General features: G+C 33.1%; 4 protein-coding genes across 8 annotated transcripts; 2 read left to right on the top strand and 2 right to left on the bottom strand.

Moving 5' to 3' along the window:
- Nucleotides 1-265: 265 nt before the first annotated feature.
- Nucleotides 266-10,045, bottom strand: LOC117931166. 4 transcript variants are annotated; one of them, XM_034852071.1, is made up of 11 exons: nt 9,313-10,045; nt 8,549-9,007; nt 6,536-7,279; nt 4,912-5,688; nt 3,721-3,831; nt 2,999-3,179; nt 2,021-2,122; nt 1,811-1,899; nt 1,581-1,661; nt 789-973; nt 266-537 (listed from the first exon to the last, which is right to left on the bottom strand). In XM_034852071.1, exons 1-4 carry the CDS (start codon nt 9,730-9,732, stop codon nt 5,584-5,586), a joined length of 1,728 nt encoding a protein of 575 aa, XP_034707962.1. In that variant the 5' UTR covers nt 9,733-10,045; the 3' UTR covers nt 266-537; nt 789-973; nt 1,581-1,661; nt 1,811-1,899; nt 2,021-2,122; nt 2,999-3,179; nt 3,721-3,831; nt 4,912-5,583. The 4 variants fall into 4 exon arrangements, with proteins under 4 accessions (XP_034707962.1, XP_034707961.1, XP_034707964.1 ...); XM_034852070.1 differs by having other exon boundaries at nt 2,021-3,179; XM_034852073.1 differs by lacking the exon at nt 789-973 and having other exon boundaries at nt 2,021-3,179.
- LOC117930517 (probable disease resistance protein At4g27220) lies at nt 10,045-12,093 on the bottom strand. The gene has a single exon (XM_034851161.1). The coding sequence runs from the start codon at nt 12,091-12,093 to the stop codon at nt 10,045-10,047; it is 2,049 nt and encodes a 682-aa protein (XP_034707052.1).
- Nucleotides 12,094-15,510: 3,417 nt separating this feature from the next.
- Nucleotides 15,511-17,293, top strand: LOC117930516. The gene is made up of 6 exons (XM_034851160.1): nt 15,511-15,898; nt 16,054-16,187; nt 16,291-16,374; nt 16,499-17,049; nt 17,140-17,224; nt 17,285-17,293. The coding sequence occupies exons 1-6, from the start codon at nt 15,511-15,513 to the stop codon at nt 17,291-17,293; spliced, it is 1,251 nt and encodes a 416-aa protein (XP_034707051.1).
- A 40-nt stretch (nt 17,294-17,333) lies between these two features.
- LOC117931178 lies at nt 17,334-19,312 on the top strand. 2 transcript variants are annotated; one of them, XR_004653990.1, is made up of 5 exons: nt 17,334-17,414; nt 17,505-17,942; nt 18,049-18,124; nt 18,208-18,338; nt 18,781-19,312. XR_004653990.1 is itself a non-coding variant. In XM_034852090.1 (5 exons), exons 1-4 carry the CDS (start codon nt 17,355-17,357, stop codon nt 18,052-18,054), a joined length of 393 nt encoding a protein of 130 aa, XP_034707981.1. In that variant the 5' UTR covers nt 17,340-17,354; the 3' UTR covers nt 18,055-18,124; nt 18,781-19,312. The 2 variants fall into 2 exon arrangements, 1 of the variants encoding a protein (XP_034707981.1); XM_034852090.1 differs by lacking the exon at nt 18,208-18,338 and having other exon boundaries at nt 17,340-17,414; nt 17,505-17,615; nt 17,727-17,942.
- The last annotated feature ends 694 nt before the right edge of the window (nt 19,313-20,006 follow it).

Genomic DNA, 20,006 nt, shown 5'->3' with positions numbered 1-20,006 from the left:
AGTACTCATAGCTCTTAATCTCAAATTTGATGATCCTCATATGATGAGTCTTGTAGAACCTTAAATTTATGCTTTAATTTGATGCCCTTTTTCATGCCTCAAGCCCGATTGCTTCAAGCCCAACCAAATATAAGCAATGACAAATCCACAAATAGAGATTTACACCATGATCCAAGTGGAGATTCATATGTTTTACTGCAAAAAATTATTCTTATGCATCTCACATGTTTCATCTTTAATTCATTTCCCTTGCTTCAATTTTAAATATCTTTTCGAATAAATTCAATATTAACATTTCAAATGAAATGGTTGATAGAAACATTTTCTTGCTCAACAATAACTTTCTGAACAATAAAAACTCTGTATAGACAAACTATGGGTATTTGTTTTCATTTGAGAACTTTGTCTATAACCATAAGAGAGCAGCTACTTCCAATGTAAACTTTGTCAAAATCATTTGAGACCTTTGTATCTTGAATTGGACCATCAACATGACCTTCTCCTCGCCCCCACTTTCCTCTAGCAATGTTGTAACCCCTGCATAAATAAAATCCTTGGGTTCAATACCAATTTGATGGCTTAGTCCATCTATGACACAAATAGACAGCGCCATATATATAGAGAGAGACAGGGCATGTGAAAAAAAGAAGGTAAATAATGTTATGAAAGTCAAGGTTATTAGATTTCTAATTGACGAAAAGAGGTGATATCTTAATTAAAAATGAGTATCATGGATGATTGATTGAGAAGATAGTTGTGTTCATTAATTGAAGGAATGCCTTACATACCTAAAGTTTACTTGCATCAGTACTGATTTTCCTGATAGCCATATTCATAGTGTCTATAATGTAAATATTTCTTTTCTCATCCACTGTAAGCCCTTTTGGATGGTTCATCCTTGCTTCTCTTAGTTTCCCATCTACATGCCTAGATTACCCTTCAGGCAAGCCAACAACCAGCTTGGGTCTACCATCTGCAGTTCATCAATCAACTTTAACATGCAAAATAGGTAGAACTGTACCAAAACAACTAAGAAACTAAGGATGTAGAACCATAATCAATAACATAATCTGACTCGACCTTTTTTGCCTGAAATAAAACATAAGCCTTGCTACCATGGAACTTGAACTGGGCGTTAAGGCAAACTTATTAAAACCAAGTAAAGAATACAACTTTCTAGGAAGATGGAACTTAGATAATTAATAATAGAACTCAACTAGACACACTCAATTAATAATAATTCCTAACCATTATATATTAAAAGTAGCTTACATCGAGTGAGTGGGGATGAGATCTTGTAAATATTACTGTTTTCAAAGTCCAAAACTAAAAGCTCTCCACTTGGGGATATCTCTAGAAAGTATGGTTCGACTCCGAGCTTACTACCATCAAACATGGTTTCCATGGTATATCCAGGCTCAAAATTCATCATGGAACAGCTAGAAATTTTTGAAAAATTAAATCCCATCAAACCCATTAACCACAAAATTGCAAAGAGCAATGTCCAGCCTATAGGTATAAATAACCACAAGAAGAAGAGGGACAAAGCTAAATGTGAGATCAGTAAAGGATATGTGTACCTATATTGGTGGTAGACTTCAATGACCATAGCCATTTCACAAGGGCAGAGGCCACATTGGACACAATTCCACTAACAATTTCTGCCAAAAAAAGAATATGAAAATGAAGGCAGAGTTGAAGAATAATGTACAAATGAATTCAGATTTAACTTATTTTAAAATGGATTCTCTAATGACCTTTTTTTCTCTCTTCCCAAAAATCAATCATTAATCCAAGTAATCAAACTCACCATTCCACCAAAGCAATTGGAGAAACACCTCGCTACATGGCTCCAGAAAGTTCTTCTATTGGTAGGGCTCACGCATCAAACAGCGAAGACTAACCAGGGATAAAACATTATATATATATATATATATATATATATATATATATATATATATATATATACATATTTCATTAAGAAACCTGAGAAGGGGGTTATGAAAGAGGCTCAAATTACCTTATAGAGTTCATCTGACAGAAGTCCCACACGGTGAGCAAATGGAACTCTTGAATTCAAATCATTAATCTCATATATCACTGGATTTACCAGTGTATATCCCTATGTTTAATTGAAAAAAATAAATAAAGTCACCCATGATATATAAAACTTGAGACCATAAGCCATCAATAATCAATAGGAAAAAGAAAAAGAAAATATCCCCTTACTCCCTACAATGACGTTGAGATGAAAGGAATCCCATAAGGATATTAAATTAAAAGAGAGACAAGCGGCTTAACTTAGGCAAAGCCTATAGCTAAAAGTCAGAAAATAATAATTAATAAAAAGAAAAAAACTTGTCCAAAATTTATGATAAGTACAATCAGTACTGGCTTCATTGAGGACTCAATAGTCAATTCTTTCAAAGTTGAATATTCATTCAAAAACAAAGAAACAAACTTGACATTTATTTGAAATATTTGGGCAAAATGTCAAAGGCAAGTATATAATGAGAAGCTGAAACACAAATAGTTGCATCAATTTCAAGTCTAATTTGTCATTCAGACCAATGAAAGCAAGCTCAATGGAGTAACTCTATGCTCATAATTATGACAAAATCGTTCAATAATCTAAACCAATTATAATAAAAACATAATTAATTGCAAAACTAATTATAATAAAATAATAATTAGTTATAAAATTTCAATCCTTTCAACAATTAAAAAAGTGATTCTTATTTAGGTTCAACTCTCAAGTTGGAGTTCATCTTTTCGAGAAAATTTAATAAAACAAAACTAATTCTTTGATTGAGAAAAATTCAAAATTCAAATACCAAAATGCACAAAATTTCAAATCAAACCATGTAATGGGTTAATGAGAAAATGTAGGAAATGAAAAAGGAACCCTCTTCTCATCTGAGACTAACCACCTCACTTTCACTTTTCTTTTCTTTTGCTCGATTTTCTTAGAAACCAAACAAACGGTAAAAGAAAATACCTTCACATGGTGGCAGGGTTTGTTGCTGTGATCGAAGAGCGAAATCATTGGATTCATTCCCATAGTAAAAGGGCTACGAGGAGAGCACCGACAACCCAACTCCATCAACATCTGTGACTCTTCTCTCTCTGATTTCACCACCGCCATGTGTGTAGAAGCGCTAGGTTTCTTGGGAAAACACCTATGTTTGGTCGCAGAGAAAAAATTCAAGGAATAAAAGTAGATTTGAGTTTACAATGTTTAACATTAAATGATATATGTGTATATATATTAAAAAAAAATGCTTGATTAAATCCAAAAAATAATTATTAATTTTCCTAAAATCACATGACATATGAAAAATATATTTGCCACCTGAGATGCTTAAGACCATTTTTTCTAATTAATTTGTGTGAAATTAATATTAAAGTAACTCAAATTAGGCTTAATTTTAATATGGTATAATTCAAGACAAAATTCATGTCAAAATCTTATGGAAAATCATTTGTCATGGATATATGATGTGGTTAAATATAATATTTTTTCATGAGTACAAATTTCATCTTTTAAAAAATCTTTTTATCATAAAAAAATTACAAAAATCATATTTTTTTCCATAAAAGTTTATTTATGCATAAAATTATGGTAGCAAAATGTAAAATTTGTTGTAGTGTAAATATCATACCATCCAACTATATAAACCTAAAATATAACCAAATAGACTGAAATAGAGTGATACATACTGCATTAGCATGGTTAGAAATTCAGCCACGGTAACATTCCCAAGAACCAAAAATGGTGTAATCATAATGTTGAACCAACTCCTAATTCCACAATCTCAACCTCAACATTACCTAAAAAAAACGTAAATAAATCATTATGGGTGTTTAAAAAGGTTAAATAAACATATTACAATTACTAGTGATTGCAAATGGTATACATCATATATTATATTTGATCGAATTAGAAAATACCAATTTAAGTTTAATAGTCTATAATTAACAAAATAATCAATTCAACATGATAATAACTTAACTGAATAAGTATTATCTCAAAATAATTAGTATTAGCAATAGAGTTTGGCCAATCCAAGTCCACAATTATCTTGGCCTCCTTACCATATGACATCGGGAATTAACATCATACTATTAAGCAATCAATATATCTTAGGATTGGAAGATAAGACAACATTTGGCATATGAAAATCATACATCTTGCCATTTAGAAGGTCAGATGGCATCCTCAGATCAGGGAAATTCACTTATCTCAGCATCAAAAGATCACAAAGCATCTACCATTTGAAAGGTAACAAAAGATCCTAGCAATAGGTGATCGATCCTCACCTAGTTTTTCACTCTATACACAAATTGCAGAACCCAATTACTAGTTAATGGTTTTGTGGTTTCAAGAGAGGTTTTCGAAACTACTTTGTTTTTTTTTTTTCAAAATAGAATAAAAGAACATTTGACGATATCATTTCCTTTGATTATAGGATAATATTTCAAAAAATAGTCACAAGCTTTCATTTTAATGGTTGCTAATTGGTATAACAACATGTCAAGTATAAATTGCACTTGAGGAATCTAATAAAAGTCTTGCATCATGAAAATACTTGTATCACAATAACTTAATATAATACTAAAAAAAATGATACAACACCCTAGCTTGATTGCACATAAAATAAGTTGCAAGAGCAATAGCACTATCTATTGGCTGGCAAGGAGCATGGCAACTTAATAGGGGATCGATATATCATTTAAATATAGAAAAACAAACAGAAAATCCAGGATAGGTATGAGAAATCTGAAGACACTGAAAGGTAAAATTCTTTCATATTTGATGATCTCTCTAATAGTCGCACTGTAATCATTCATAGCAAGTAAAGAAAATATTAAATCATCCTTTGTAACTAAGATTGTGGAATCAATACATACCATGTGTCTTTTTAAACAAATTATGGATTGTGGTATTTAGATCATTATGCCAGTGCCACTCATCATATGCCACTTCTACTCTTTCTAGCTTTGGTGTAGTTACGAGGCTTGGAGAGAAAACTTTCATCTTAGGGCATTCTTCCACAACCATATGCTCCAAGGATGGGAATGAGAATATATAGCCCCCTGAATTGAAGCTTGTGAGGTTTGGCAAACACAGAAGTACCATGTGTTGTAATTTGTAGAAAGCAATCTCATCAACTGCTTCCCCTCTTTCATTGGCAACTACTTCCCCTCCTTCATTGGCAACTACTTCTTCCATCATATGCGATCCACCTATTTTGAGCTTTCTGAGTTTTACCAGACTTTTAGCTACCGAGGGTGATATCAAACTTCTCAGACTGCTACAAGACCACACATCTAGAGTATCCAGATTTTGGAAAGATACTGAGCATGGCACCAAACTTATCAAACTGTCACAATTCCACACTTCAAGACTCTCTAGACTTTGCAAATCAAGGCCTGATTTGGAGTTTTCCTTCCACAAATGCGTCAACGCAGGAAGATCACGCAACCATATTTCTCTTAACTGTCCAAGCCTCTGGGCTTGATTTTCCTCGTCAAGTCCTTCAAGTTGGAATATCTCTTTGACTGAACTACATCTTCTCACATTTAGTTTTCTAGTCTAGGAAAGGAATCCATTAGAAATTGCTCTTGCCATATTTCGGTATTCCCGTTGTCATCCAATATTAATTCCTCCAAGTAAGGGAATGCAACCTGGGAAATGGTTCGAATAAAACGAATTTGTTCTGTCAGTTATAACTAGCATATAAATAAGATATGCATATCTACAAAGAAGTAATGCTGTTTTATTTCTCTAATCTAAGCAATGAACATGGAAAAATTAATATAATAATATTTTATGCTGTTTAGAGAAGATGCACTGGACAACAACCTCTCAATGCCTAATTAGGATCATTTGGCATTTGAGAAGTTGGCTGGTTATATTGATAGTTTTACAAATTAAATAATTTTTGGACACCAATAAAATTTACTATAAATTGCAATATTGGTTTGTATTACAATTGATAAAATGGGCATTTCTTGTTAATGAGAAAATAGAGTTTACAACTTAAATAACCCTCTCTGTATCTAACTACTTCTAACAATGTGTGAAAAACAGGTAACAGTGTGTAACTAATTTCATAACCAGATTAGGTCAAATTTTGACTTAAAAAGGTTCAACTGTGAATCTAGGAATTAGGGTCCTCTCTAAAGGAACTTCTGGATCAAGTGGGGGCCAACAACCGTGTTTCCAGCATATAGTTTTGGTCTCTGTATCCATCTTGTACTGAAAGACCTGCTGAATCAGATAAATTCAATCGCTAGGTTCTTTGAAGGAATATCTAGAAAAATTAATGAGCTAAAATAATATCTGATTGAACAGATTTTATAAACATATCTAGAGGTTTACAAAGTTCAAATAATAGTGGCAAGGGGGCAATCCAATGCATTGTCCGCTGAGCTTTACAATAACATGAGAATTTAATGTACAATTTATCGAAACTTGGCAATTATGAAACTTGATGAGGTGAACCAAATCCATAAAGGTTTAGGACCTTACCTGTTGGAGCAAGAAAAGGGGCTGGAGAATCGGCATATCAAAACTTCCCTCATGATGTCTTCGTTGGAATGTTGGAGTTTCGGATGCAAATACATTGACTTTATCACACGCACACACTATCAGTTGTTTCAACAATGGCCACTGTGAAGTATGTGCCCCTGGGTAGAAACTCCTGAGTTGATGTAGATCGTAGAGAATGAGAGAGGTTACTTTAGGGAATACAAACTTAGCTGCTGTCTCGACTTCATTGTCCTTTGCAACAATTTCCTCTATCCCACAAGAAAACAACTCCAGTTTCTCAAGTTGCACAAGATCTTTGACTAAAGATGCTGGAAAAAGGTTTTTCAGACTCTGACATTTATCAATATATATTGAATTTAAGTTTTGAAAATTGAGAATTCCATGGGGATCCTTATTCCATATCTTTTCAACTTTTGGCAGCAATCGTAGAATCAATCGACTCAACTGGGTGACAGTTACACCTTCCTTCACATTTACGTTCACATTTGTCCCTTCCACATCAAAAACCTCTTCTAATAAACTACAATCCACTACTTCCATAAGCCGTAGACTCTGTGACCTTTTCAGCACACAAGATGGAAAAATATTCAACAATTCTCCACATGATGCTACCTTCACCACTTCTAGTTTGGAGAAGGAATCTTGAGGAATTTGGTTGTGCCATATTTTTTTCACATTATCCAGTCCCAAGATGATTAAGAACTTCAAGCTAGGAAATGCAACCTGCAGAGTTCATCCCACAATTTTGTTATTTATATATTTTTCTCTCTAGAACCAGCTAGAATCAGGGACCTCAAAAGAAAAACACAACAAACTACATCTTAAAGAAGGGTGGAGGAAAATGTACATGCTTAAACAAGTTGAATTTCATCGTCTAAAACTATAAGAATTTGTAAGGAAAAAATCAGTCAAGAAATAGCAAACTTCTCATGGAATTCATTTTAATACAACTGTTATATATTTGAAATGTTCCAAAAGACTAGTTTGTTTGGTTTTTTTTTTTCTCCAATTTTTTGTTTAATTGTTAAAGCAAATTACTTTAAGCCTTAAATATTTTGATTGATTCTTATCTAATTGTCTTAAAAAAAAATTAAACCACCATCGTGTATTTTGGATGAGAATGAATTCATTATAAATTACAAAAAATTATCATAAAAAAATATGACTTAAATACTTTTTATTTAATTGTCTATAAAAATTCCTTTATCTAGATAATAAATTAATAAAAAATAAATCTATGAAATTCTAAATCAAACTAAAATTCTATACATTTATCACACAACAAAATAAAAATAAAGTACCACTAATTCTAATATAAATTTCTTAATTAAAAAAACCCAAAACATTATTCACATTCATCTAAATATTCATTAGAGTAAAGAATTCAATGAGTTTTGTAAATCAAAAAATAGAATTTGATATTCTTTCCCAAATTAAAAATATAAAAGTTAATGAATTGATTTCAATAATAAAAAACATATACTTCAATTATAAACCCAAAGATATGTACATTGTATAGAAGTGTTAACTTAGAAAATTTTCTAACATTTTTTTACTAATCAAGTATAATTAGAAAACATTTTTATTATTCCAATACAAATGTTCATAATAATTATATAATTAATTATTATAAAACTTTTATAATATTAATAATTCAAATATTTTAGGATATTTGAATATTATTTTTTCAAATTAGAGTAAGAAGAAATATCATAATTAATTTCATAAATATTTTAATATATACAAACTACATTCAACGTCCAACATTCAAACATGTATAAAAACAAATAAATTAAACATTTAATTATATTAAACTCTATTATTAATAGTTAAGTTAAATTTAGGTGAAAAATAAAAATAAAAAAAGAAAAACAAGAACCAGCTCAATCTAAATTTTCTTTATTTTCCTCCAATAATTTGATTGATAACAATGTTAAAAGAAAAATTAAAATCATAAGAATTAAAGAGAAGGATTCTGAGAGATAAACTGACCCTTTCATCAAAGAGCACCGGGAAGGGGGTATCAAGGTCTACATGGTGAAGCCTTTGGAGGGAATGATATCCAGAGGAGACGAAGCTTGTGAGGTTGGGCAAAGATTCCAGTAAAATATCGCTTAATTTAGGGAATATGATATTGCCTACAGGAGCAGAAGCCATGGAAGAAGGGAAATGATTTCTGGAGCTGCCACAGTTGCATATATGCCTCAACTTTGGTAGACCAATCAACCTCAGTTCTTTTAATTTAGGGAGGAGCTCAACATGCCCATCATCAACATTTAGCTCTTCAAGATCAAATACGTGTTCCAGCTGACCACAGTTTTGCACTGTTAGTTCTTCCAAATTCTGTAACAAACTGGGTGGGAATAGTTTCACCAGTGACTTGCAATTCTTCAACTCGAGAGACCGGAGGTTGCTGCCCAAGGAAAGCAGAAGTTGGCCATCCCTAATCTCCTGTAACATGAGAACCTTTGAGAGCGTTGAATACAACATAGATGTATTACAGATATTAACATAGAGTGAAAATAAAAGCATGATGATAATATGTTTGTCAAATTAAAAAACCAGTCTATTAATTGTATTCAGTCAATACTCTGTTTTGATTGGTGACGTTTTATCTTTGCTGGTAAAGTCTCATCAGTTGGGTTTTGGGATCGATTTAAATGAGGGGATTCTTGTTGACTCAAATCCAAGTATTTGAATTGAAGTGATTAAAAAAGCATTGACCAGATAGAAAGGATTATCAAGGTTTGACATACTGGTTGGTTGAGAGATGTACTAGGACCAACGATTGTGCTTGCAGGCTTCGAAAGCACCGGGTTCTCCTCAGAGCAGAAATTGCTGAGCTTGGGTAAGTCCTGTAATGTCAAGTGTCTCAATTCAGGGAACAGAGGCACATTAACAGTATCTTCTTTTATTTCTTTCCTTCCTTGGGAGACCATCTCAACCATACTCTCGCATCTAGTTACTTTTATTTCTACAAGTCGGGAAAGGCATCTAGCCACAGACAACGAGAAGAGAAATTTCAAGCCATCGCAATCTTTCACTTCCACTTTTCTAAAGCAACCAAAGGACCCTGCTGGAAATTGGCCACGACATACTTCTTGCAAGTTAATCAGCTGATTGAGAGACAATGTCTCCATAACAGGAAAGGCACCATGTGATGGAGTCAGATCCATCGAGTTCACAATATATTGAATCTCTGGATTGCTTTCAACATTGAGATGCTTTAATTTTAAAAAACCCTCCCCATCTAATTTGGAAAGAACATTAGTACCACCACACAATTCACGCAAGTGTAGATCTTCGGTTCTCTTCAACAACTTGCTGATACCATCCACTAGATGAAGGCTTGTGTCGAACTTGTTGAGCTTCAATGTACTATTGGCTTCGAAAATTTCTTCCCAGCTCCAGACATCACCTACAAATATTCTGTATCTCACCAAGTTATCAAAGACTAAGTCTTTTGGCAGCAACTTGGCTTCTGGTATTTATATGTCCAAAGAGGTTAAGTGAGATAAATGTTTCAACTCAGCAAGGCAAGCATTACTCTTTCCTTCCCCCTCCCATTGAGTAAAGCTATTTTCCATACACAAATCCTCTAATCGGAACAAGCTTGATATTACATCAGGTGGAATTACTGTTAGTTTGGAAGAACTCTTCAAATCGAGCAGCCTCAGATGAGTCAACTGTGCTATTTCTCTGGGCAACTGTTCAATATCAGAATACAAAAGGCTAAGAATTTCTAATTTCTTTAGCTCTGCAATTATAACAATGTCTCCCAACTTGCATCCATCCAAACACAATGTTCGAAGATTTGCAAGGCACTGAAGTGATAAGGGCAGCGATGGAAGTTGCATTCCAGTTAAATCTAATACTTTGAGTTGCTTCATGCCTTCAAAAAGTGTGTTTGGGATTTGCACTGCCGAATTATAACATCCAAAAAGTTCAAGTTCTGGACATACCAGTCCCTCTGGAAGTTCAGAAACATCCACATTTCTCATCGTGAACTTTTGGAGTTTATCCATCTTTGGCCATTCTTCCACACTAGCACCTTTCTGGAATCTGAACTCATGATGCTCCTTGGATGCAATTTCTGAGGCAACATTCTGAACAACATCGTGCATTCTAACAACTGCATGATGGCAAGTATCTAGCAACAATTTTGAGGCTTTGAGGTTGTCAACCAATGTATCTATTCTGTTTCTTGCTTCTTCCAATGTATTAGTTCCTTGAAATAATCGCAGACCCATACCATATTTCAACAAGTCCCTTACATGAATATAATTAGGAGAAATTAAACCACAAAGCAAGAAAAATGACTTCACTTCATCTCCCTCCAAGTGTTCGTAGCTCAACTTCAGACTTGAGTATACCTTTGTTTCCATTCCTGTGATGCTTGTCAAGGTTTGCGTTTTCAGTTGTTGCAGGGCATCCTTCCAGATAGACAAGCTCTTGTTTTTCAATGCCGTTGCCACTGTTTCTATTGCAATTGGCAAACCCGCGCATTCGTTTGCTACTTCAATTGCTATAGTTTGCAAATCTGGTTTCCCAATGGAATCACCCGCTCTATTCTTAAATAAAATCCATGCTTCATCTCCTTGCAAAAGTTCAACTTGAAAATCCTTTTGAGTATCCATCTCATTGGACAAGATGTGTTTATTTCTAGAAGTTAGCACTAATTTGCATCCTTTGTGGTGATCTGGAGAAGGAATTCCTATTTTCTCCAAGTCAAGTTTCGCCCAAATATCATCCAAGATGATGAGGATGGTCTTCTCCTCTTTCATCCTCTGATATAGTCGAGCTGCTCTTCCCTGTTCACTCTCCTCATCAAATTTCATACCTAGCATGTCTGCAAGTTCCCCTTGAATTCTTTTTAAGTCTGGAGTCTGTAACACAGCTGCCGTGACCACCTTGTCGAATAACTTCTTTTGATCAGCTTGTTCAGCCACTTGTTTCACCAGTGTGGTCTTCCCGACACCGCCCAACCCCCATACCCCGATCCTGTTGATATTGGCATCCCTTAAGGCCTCCATGACGTCATTCAAAGTCAACATTCTTGATTGTAAAGCTTCGGAAGGTGCAGACCTTATCTCTTGCAGAGGGGTACGATATGATACCCTCTCAAATTGGCGATCTCCAAGGATTTGAGCTGCAACCCCTGCCTTCTCCCTTGCTTCCCTGCTTAGCTGGTACCGGGACTTCAAATTAGGACACAATCCATTGAAACAACTCTTCCGGGGCTCTTTCTCATCTTCAAGGAATTTGCAAGCATCTTCAAGGAATCTACGAGCACCTTCTATGAACCCATTAGCACGTGTCAACCACTTGTCAACATTATCCTCGATTTTCTGTCCATTCCTCATAGCTTCATCCACAGAGTGCTTCTGTGTAGCCCAGGCATCCTTCAGCTTCTCAACCTGTTGAGAGAGGTCCTCAATGTTGGTACGATAGTTAAACAGATAACCCAGCTGACGTACAACTGGATCAACCAGGTACTCTGAAACTTTTCCTGCAACCGAAACAACAATATCTTCCATTTTCTAGTTGCTACTCCTTTCTTCTCTTTTGGAACACAGATCAGATGGATGACAGAAAACCAAAAAAACAGCAGCAGTAAACTAACAACAGGCTGCTAGCTACGGGAATCAGTGTCGCATAAACAGAAATCAAGGAAATTGAAAGGTTTAGCAAGCAAAGGAGCAGAGCGACATAGACATGGGCAAAATGAGAGTGAAAATGAGTAGTGGTGATCAGAATGAGTATGAGGGTGGAGAGAATTGCAAACGATGTGACAAAGGTCTATGGAGGAGAATCGAGAGAAAAAGCATATGGATGCTATTGGATTCAACTTGAAGAACAGAACCAGAGATGTTAAAGCTGATGATGTGAGAAAGGAAACAAGGAAATGAAAGATTTCAGCAATGAAATGTGAAGAAAGCTCTCACCCAGAAAAATGAAAATGAAAATCCCTAGCGAGAATGAGGATGAAGATGTAGAGTCAGGAGACGAAGCTCGTACAAGGCCTCTCAATCATTCAAAGTTGAAACAGAAACCCAAACCAGGTCATGAATTGTGTTTTGAAACCTGCCTTGAATTATTGATTGGAGTAAAAATCAACATTCATTTTTATAAAAAGAAAAACTCATCCTTGTTAACTTATTCTTATTATTTGAATGTATGTCAAATATTTGATGAGTATGTTATCATATTTTCAGTTTCTAATAATAAATTGATATCTTTGAATATTTGGGTTAACCAAAGTATAATTGGTTTAAGGGTTGATTGGCATCATGAAAAAGTTGAAAAATAATAGGAAACCAAAAGGTAAAAATTATAACATATAAAATTAAAAAAAAAAATATATGTTCCCATTGCTTGAAAAGTATAAAAGAAAATTCTATATAAGAAAGATTATATAAATATTTATATATTTTTAATCTTTTATATATATATATATATATATATATATATATATATATATTCTTTTCTCATAATTTATTTAAATATTTTAAGATCCAAAAAAAAAAAAGAAGTCAAAATTGTATTATTTGGTTTATCATCTAAGTATGAAAAAAAATTAAATATAATAAAAATTAATTAAAAATGAAACATTTTCAAAATTTCATTTTTGTAAATAAAATAAGAAAAAATAAATAAATTTGTAAATAAATATAATAAAACCTTGATAAATAAATTTTTATAAATTAATAATTTTATTTAAATAATAAAATCTTTCATCCAACCGGATTGGTTTATTAAATAAATAAATTGCCAAAATAGATAGGTTAATGATATTTTTAAAAAATCTTAAGTGACCATGTATAGAAAATCAAGAAGACAACCTCTTGTACTTGTCAAATTTTATTAAATTTTTTTGAATTTTATTAATTTTTAGGTTATTTTTTGTTGATGAAAAATTTAAAGGGAAAAATAAAGAGTAAAAATAAAATGAAAGAAAAAAATAAAAAAATAAAAAATAATTAATAAATTATTTTATATATTATTTCACATCTATCTAATTGAAATTTAATTTTTTATATAAAAATTAAAAAATTTTAAAATATATGAGTTTTAAATAAATTTTAATTATATTTAATTTTATATTATATTTTTATAGTAAAGTTAAATATGATAATAATATTTTTTTATTAATTTTTTAAAACCATATTAGTTTATGAATATTGAGAGAGGGAGAGAGCTTTATCTGATAGGCATTGTTGGAGAGAATATGACATGGTCCCCCACCCATTAAAAGCCTGTCACCTCCTATTTTAAATTACTTTCCTTTTTCTATTTTTATATTTTGGCTTTCGTCAATGACAAGGAATCTATATTGTTTCCAGCCTGGTTGTATACTTGTTACGTTTTATTAAAATTTACAAAGTTTATTAATTTTAGGTTTTTTCTATTCGTGACAATTTTAATTAAAGGAAAGAAAATAAAGAGTAAAAATAGGAAGAAAGAAAAAAATTAAAAATTAAAATTAATAAATTATTTTTATATATTATTTCAACTTTTTATATGAAGATTAAACAATTTTAAAATATATTGGCTTTTAATAAATTTTAATTATATTTAATTTCTATTACATTTTTTATGGTAAAATCAAATATGAAAAATATTTTTTTATTGGTTTTCTAAAAGCTTATTAGAGTGTGTTTGACACTATTTTTATTTGAAATGTTTTTATGGAAATTTTTTTTAAAAGTATTTTTAAAAGAATTACTTATCAAATGTTTTTTCAAAAAAACCATTACAAGTGATTTTTTTTTAATATTACAAGTGATTTTTTTTTAATTTTTTAAAAGTATTTCCTAAATTTTGAAAATTGTTTTTTTTTTCCTAAAACACTTTTTATGCTAAGAAACACTTCTATGCTAAAAATGGTTTTAAGAAACACTTTTATGTTAAAAGCATTTTTTCAAAACATTGTGAAATGGACTCTTAGTTTATGAATATTGAGAGAGAGTCTTATCCTACCGAAGAAAAAAAAGAGAAAATAACATAATATTCCTATCATGTCAAAAGGAAAAATAAAAAGAGAAAATGACATTGTTGGAGAAAGTGGACGACAACAATAATTCATATTGAGAGATATTGAGTTGAAAATCAATCTCTATACACAAAAAAGAAAATAGAGAGAAAAAAAATAACAGTGTTGTAGAAATGATCCATAGCAATAATTCATACCGATGGATATTGAGTTAATCAATCTCTTAGGCACCAAGGAGGCCCCAAAATAAAAAATAAAAAATAAAATGACATTGTTAGAGAAAGTGTAATAATTCATACTAATAGATATTGAGTTGAAAATCAATCTTTTAGGCACAAATGAGGCTCCAAAAGAAAAAAAAAAATGACATTGTTGGATAAAGGGATCTACAATAATAATTCATATTGATAGGGGAAAAAATGGCATTGTTGGAATAGATATTGAGTTGAAAATCAATCTTTTAATCAGGAAGGAAACTTGAAAAAAAATTAAGATGTCATTGTTGGAGAAAGTGGTCTACAACAATAATACATACTAATAGCTATTGAATTGGAAACCAATCTCTTTGGCATAAAGGAGGCTCCAAAAAAGAAAAACAAAAAACAAAACAAAATGAGAAAATAACATTGTTAGAGAAAAAGAAAAAGAAAAAAGAAAATGACACCATTGGAAAAGGACCCACAACAATAATTCATACCAATAGATGTTGAGTTGAAAACCAATCTCTTTCTCTCAAAGGAGGCTTCAAAAGAGAAAAACAAAACAAAACAAAAATGACATTGTTGGAGAAAGAGGTCCACAACAATAATTCATACTAATACATATTGAGTTGGAAACCAATTTCTTTGGCACAAAGGAGGCTCCAAAAAAGAAAACAAAAAACAAAAAGACAAAAAAAAAAAAAATGTAGTTGTGCGAATGGATAATTTCTAACTATGACATTGGATACCATCAACTGAATATGGCTAATGGCATTGCAGTCCCGGTAACTACAGAAGATGTCAGCAATATTATGGGCATCCCATCAAATGGTGAGGAGATTGTGGTGCATACTAGGAGAGACACCTCCAATTGCAGCTACACGATCACTTTGTTGGAGCAAAATTTAGAGGACTTGGCCATTGGTGATGATTTTACGAAAACTTTTTTGATTTTTGCATGTGCTACCCTACTCGCACCTAACTCCAAGCTGGAAGGAATGCATGACCTATGGGACACCATTTGGAATGGTCATGTTGGTGTCGCAAAGAATTGGTCGCAATTTGTCTTCCACTACATAGAGGATGGAATCAAAGAACACATAAAAAAACCAGCCAGGTTACATATGTGGTTGCCTGATTTTCCTCCAGGTACAGATTATACCTAATGAATCTATAGTTTTCATTTTCTCTCTACATTTGATCGCTTTTAATGTAGTTTCATTTAAAGTGTAATTAATTTTAAATAGTAGTCGAAGATGTTATTGAATGTGTTTCAACTAATACATATTCCTGTCTTTTCTTAGCTCTTCTACATGACAAAATTTTATATGCCACGGTTGATATGACTATGCCGTTACTTGCTGCTTGGAGTGATGACATAATAAAAAGACGGTTATCAACTGAAATTGCCACATTTGGTGGTTATGGTCATGTCCATGTAAGCTCCAACTATACACTACTTTCGTTTTAAAAAATTTCTTATCCAAGTTACCTCCGTATAAAAGAAAATATTCTAATTTCTTTTTAATGGCCCTTTGCAGACTCAACAGCTACCAGAATCCGGTGGCCATTCCCATGCACCGGCAGCAGGTGGCCCGTCCTCGGCCCGTGATGATTCTACAGAGGTTGTAGATGTCTTCATTGATAGCAAAGCTCATATACGCATACTTGTATCACTGTAATGCAATTTATTTTGCCTCATTGCAGTCATTAATTTTTTTATTTAAAATTTTTTACTCCTGATGTTAGGTAATTCAAGAACGTATGATAGAAACCTTTGAAAATTTGTTGAGATTAGTCTCTTCACTAGCCGAAGATGTTGCTGAATTGCGTTCCCGTCAGTTTGGATCGCAATACCATTGTTCATCTACTCCAGAGCAGCCTTCACGCCAAGTCCAAGAAGAACCACCTTCTATGCCAGTCGACATTCACCATTCAGCTGAAGAATTTGTAGAACAACCCATCCTACCATCAGTACAACATTCTCCAGCTGAAAGGCACGATTCTGCAGTTGACCATGGTCCCCCATCACTGCACCCAGAGTCCCTTGACCAATCATATCCTGACCAGCACTTGGAGGTTGTACAAGAGGTCTATAATGTTGGGCCAGTAGCTACTCGTAGCCATTCAGACAGACCAACCTCAAGTCGCAAATATAAACGGAATGGTAGGCGGATTGTGAACAGGCCTGCCATTTGTAAATCTCCTTTTGTTGCACAGTGCATGAAAATGTTCCCGAAAATATCACATACGAATAGGCTGGTTGCTGAGTTTGCTTTGGACGAAGATGCTGATCTAAGGTAGTTTTTAAATTTGATTTGCAACCCTAGTTAATGTGCACAAAGATGGCTCTACTGCATGGTTTAATAGAATCCTTTATGACATTACAACGAGGTTGTCTGTGATATGCACGGGATGTTCATTACAAGGGTCGAGCTTGCTTCTCTGAATGGAGGTCCTTGGGTGAACAACATTGTAAGTTAAAATATCCTCCAGTTTCCTCAATAACCAATGCACATTTCATATCAATAACAGATGCTTTAAACTTGGCTAATAATTGAGTACCATTTTTGATATATTTCAGATAACTGGTGTTATATCCCGCATGTTGAATGCTAAACAACCACATCCACCACGCTGCCACTACTTCGATCCTTCATTTTCGGTGCACACTTTGCTAGATTTATCAATTACATGTTAGAAAAGTAAAGTGTATTTGTTTATGTTATTATTGACTAATTCCCAACTTCAATAGGTTGTTCTTGCAAGCCTTCTACCGAAAGCTAGAGAAGAAGAAATCCTTGACAGATCGCACATGTTTCTTCAAGCTGACAAAGTGGGACACGATGTAGCCTCGTGTGAAATGGTACATGAACATAATGTTTTCATAGCTACTTAACAGTATGGCTTATATCTATCAACATAGAGCCTAACAATTCAGTTGGTGAAAATGTAATTGTTCCTTCCCATATGCGAGAATAACCATTGGCACCTCTATGTGCTGAACATTCCTGCTGGCCGTATCGAGATCCTATCTAGTTTCCCACTGCGAAGAGGGAACTACATTAGTGCTTCCAGTAGGCGATTGTCAATGGCGTTGGAAAAAGCATTGCACGCACATGGAATTCATGTGGATATGGAGGTATCAAAATTGGTCCATGTACAGCCAGATCTAGTGCAACAAAAAAAATGGGTAAATTTTGTTCCAATTGACAATTTTGGTTGCAATAAAATTGTAGTTAAAGTGTGTTAGAAGATTGATGCATGTGAATTATAATCCAAACATTATGGGCATCTAGGTATGACTGTGGCATCTTTGCACTTAAGTACATGGAATATTGGAATGGGGCAACATTAACACAAGCAGTTGTAGAGGTTAGTGCTGGTTTACACACTATTTTAATCTTATTTTCCAATTTTTTCAACACTTGCAAATAAATTTTTAATGTTTTTTGTAGGAGAAAAAGCATGTTTATAGGTTGCAAATGGTTGTGACATTGCTCCTTAATGAAGCCAACAATGTTAGAGAGAATATTATAGAGGCATGTGGATTGTGAGTGGTTATAGGAGCTGAAAATGTCAAATTCAGGTAATTCATATAATGACATGTAGTTTTTTGTTTGTAAGTGGTGAAGTTAGTTGTGTTATCCCTTTAAGTTTCTCTTCTATTCCTTTTAATATTGGACAAAACTATTTAATTGCAAAACTGTTGTGTCATATATGTTATTATTTGGTTATTGTAGTATGAAGTTCCCTCTGAAAGAGGTCTACCTTTATTTTCATTTGAAATGAGACGGTTAAATTTTTTACTAAATGACCTGGTCTGTGACACTATTTCAAGGAATTTTTGGATGTAAGATAGTATTAATGTTTGATATAGGTTAAGGCATCATTCTGAGATTGATGTTACTACTTTAATTTGTCGATTTTGATGGTGTAAATGTGTGTTCAATAGACTACTTTACAGGTTAGGCCCTTGTTTTTATTTGTAATCTATTTTTCATTTTGTATATATTTTCTGTGCCATGCAGCAAAAGAAAGAGCCATAACCAGCGCCAGAAGCTAGCAACCATTCAACGCACTGCCAAGAAACTTGAAGCTAAGATGAACTAGAAGCATCCAGTTAGTCAAGGAAATAGGAGAGGAGGTGGAAGATGAACGTCTTCTTGTAGGTGGACAAAATTTTTGTGGTGTTACCTTATAGGTTACTCAGTGAATTGATTATGAAGAAAAAAATGATGTATTTGCTTGAGGATTATATCTTCAATGTTGGAGCTCTCAATGGACATTATGAAGCATTCCCACTATATTGCGCATGATCCCCTGTAGTTCTAACCAGGTAAAAGTCTATGGTTAAGCAGGTAAAGAGGTTGGAAACTCCTTCACATTCCTTCCTCAGATGGCTTTGCTTTCTACTCTCTTGTAACAGTTCTTTAGCCCTTCTCATCCGAATCTCGTATCTATTTTTGGGAAGCATTTTTTGGTGGTTATATAGCAATTCTACTTGTGTTTCTGTTAAGCTCACATTAAGGTGGTGAATGTAGTGTAAAGACTGTTTGTTAATGTACTTGTGTGCTTTTCATTTGATGAACCCTTAATTATTATCCATACATGCTTTCTAGTAGACACCCAAACAAGGAGCTCCTGGAAATGAAATCATCAATGTGATACGTATGGTTTTATGCTTTCTTGTAGAAGAATTTTTATGTAGAATAGGCTGTCTATCACATTTCCATGGCCACATATGCAGAATGCAGCCTCAAAGTTTTAGAACTTTGGGGTAGCTTGGGATTGTTTTTGAAAACAATTTATATTTTAGAACAAGAAATGGCTTTCTAACCTGAAAAATTATATTTGGCAAAGGTTTAAGATGTTTTCAGAAGTTTGTGAAGTGTTTTAAGAAATCATGAAATATATATAAAAAAATGTTTTATAAATTTTTACATTGTATATAAATTAGGTGGTGCCTTTATGGAGACCATGTTTTTTGTGGTTGAATTCTTAACAAAAATTTTGTTTCTAAGAACATTTGAGAACCAATTTAAAAAATGCTTCCAAATAGACCACCTTGCTTTTCTCATTCATTGCCACCTTACTATACAGAGAGAGAATCCATAATGTTATTTCAAGAATGATTCTATAGGGTTCATTAGCATTTGAGAGTGAATAAAAATGGAACCTGATATTGAGAGTTAAGTAAGAAATACCCACTAATTGACTACAATATAATGGGTATTTGATCAATAAGAATAACTGA

This window comes from Vitis riparia, chromosome 14 (assembly GCF_004353265.1).
Source record: "Vitis riparia cultivar Riparia Gloire de Montpellier isolate 1030 chromosome 14, EGFV_Vit.rip_1.0, whole genome shotgun sequence".
NCBI classification, from domain to species: domain Eukaryota; kingdom Viridiplantae; phylum Streptophyta; class Magnoliopsida; order Vitales; family Vitaceae; genus Vitis; species Vitis riparia.
This window is presented reverse-complemented; position numbering and strand designations above follow the sequence as displayed.

Coding starts and splice junctions, on each gene's coding strand:
- LOC117931166 (XM_034852070.1), bottom strand. CDS start 9,732: ATGGATCTGACTCCATCACATGGTGCCTTTCCTGTTATGGAGACATTG. Junction 9,008..9,312: donor GTACATCTCTCAACCAACCA/GTATGTCAAACC, acceptor CTCATGTTACAG/GAGATTAGGGATGGCCAACT. Junction 7,280..8,548: donor CGGTGCTCTTTGATGAAAGG/GTCAGTTTATCT, acceptor TGAACTCTGCAG/GTTGCATTTCCTAGCTTGAA.
- LOC117930517 (XM_034851161.1), bottom strand. CDS start 12,093: ATGGAAGATATTGTTGTTTCGGTTGCAGGAAAAGTTTCAGAGTACCTG.
- LOC117930516 (XM_034851160.1), top strand. CDS start 15,511: ATGGCTAATGGCATTGCAGTCCCGGTAACTACAGAAGATGTCAGCAAT. Junction 15,899..16,053: donor GTTGCCTGATTTTCCTCCAG/GTACAGATTATA, acceptor GTCTTTTCTTAG/CTCTTCTACATGACAAAATT. Junction 16,188..16,290: donor GTGGTTATGGTCATGTCCAT/GTAAGCTCCAAC, acceptor GGCCCTTTGCAG/ACTCAACAGCTACCAGAATC.
- LOC117931178 (XM_034852090.1), top strand. CDS start 17,355: ATGTTGAATGCTAAACAACCACATCCACCACGCTGCCACTACTTCGAT. Junction 17,415..17,504: donor ACTTCGATCCTTCATTTTCG/GTGCACACTTTG, acceptor CAACTTCAATAG/GTTGTTCTTGCAAGCCTTCT. Junction 17,616..17,726: donor ATGTAGCCTCGTGTGAAATG/GTACATGAACAT, acceptor CCCATATGCGAG/AATAACCATTGGCACCTCTA.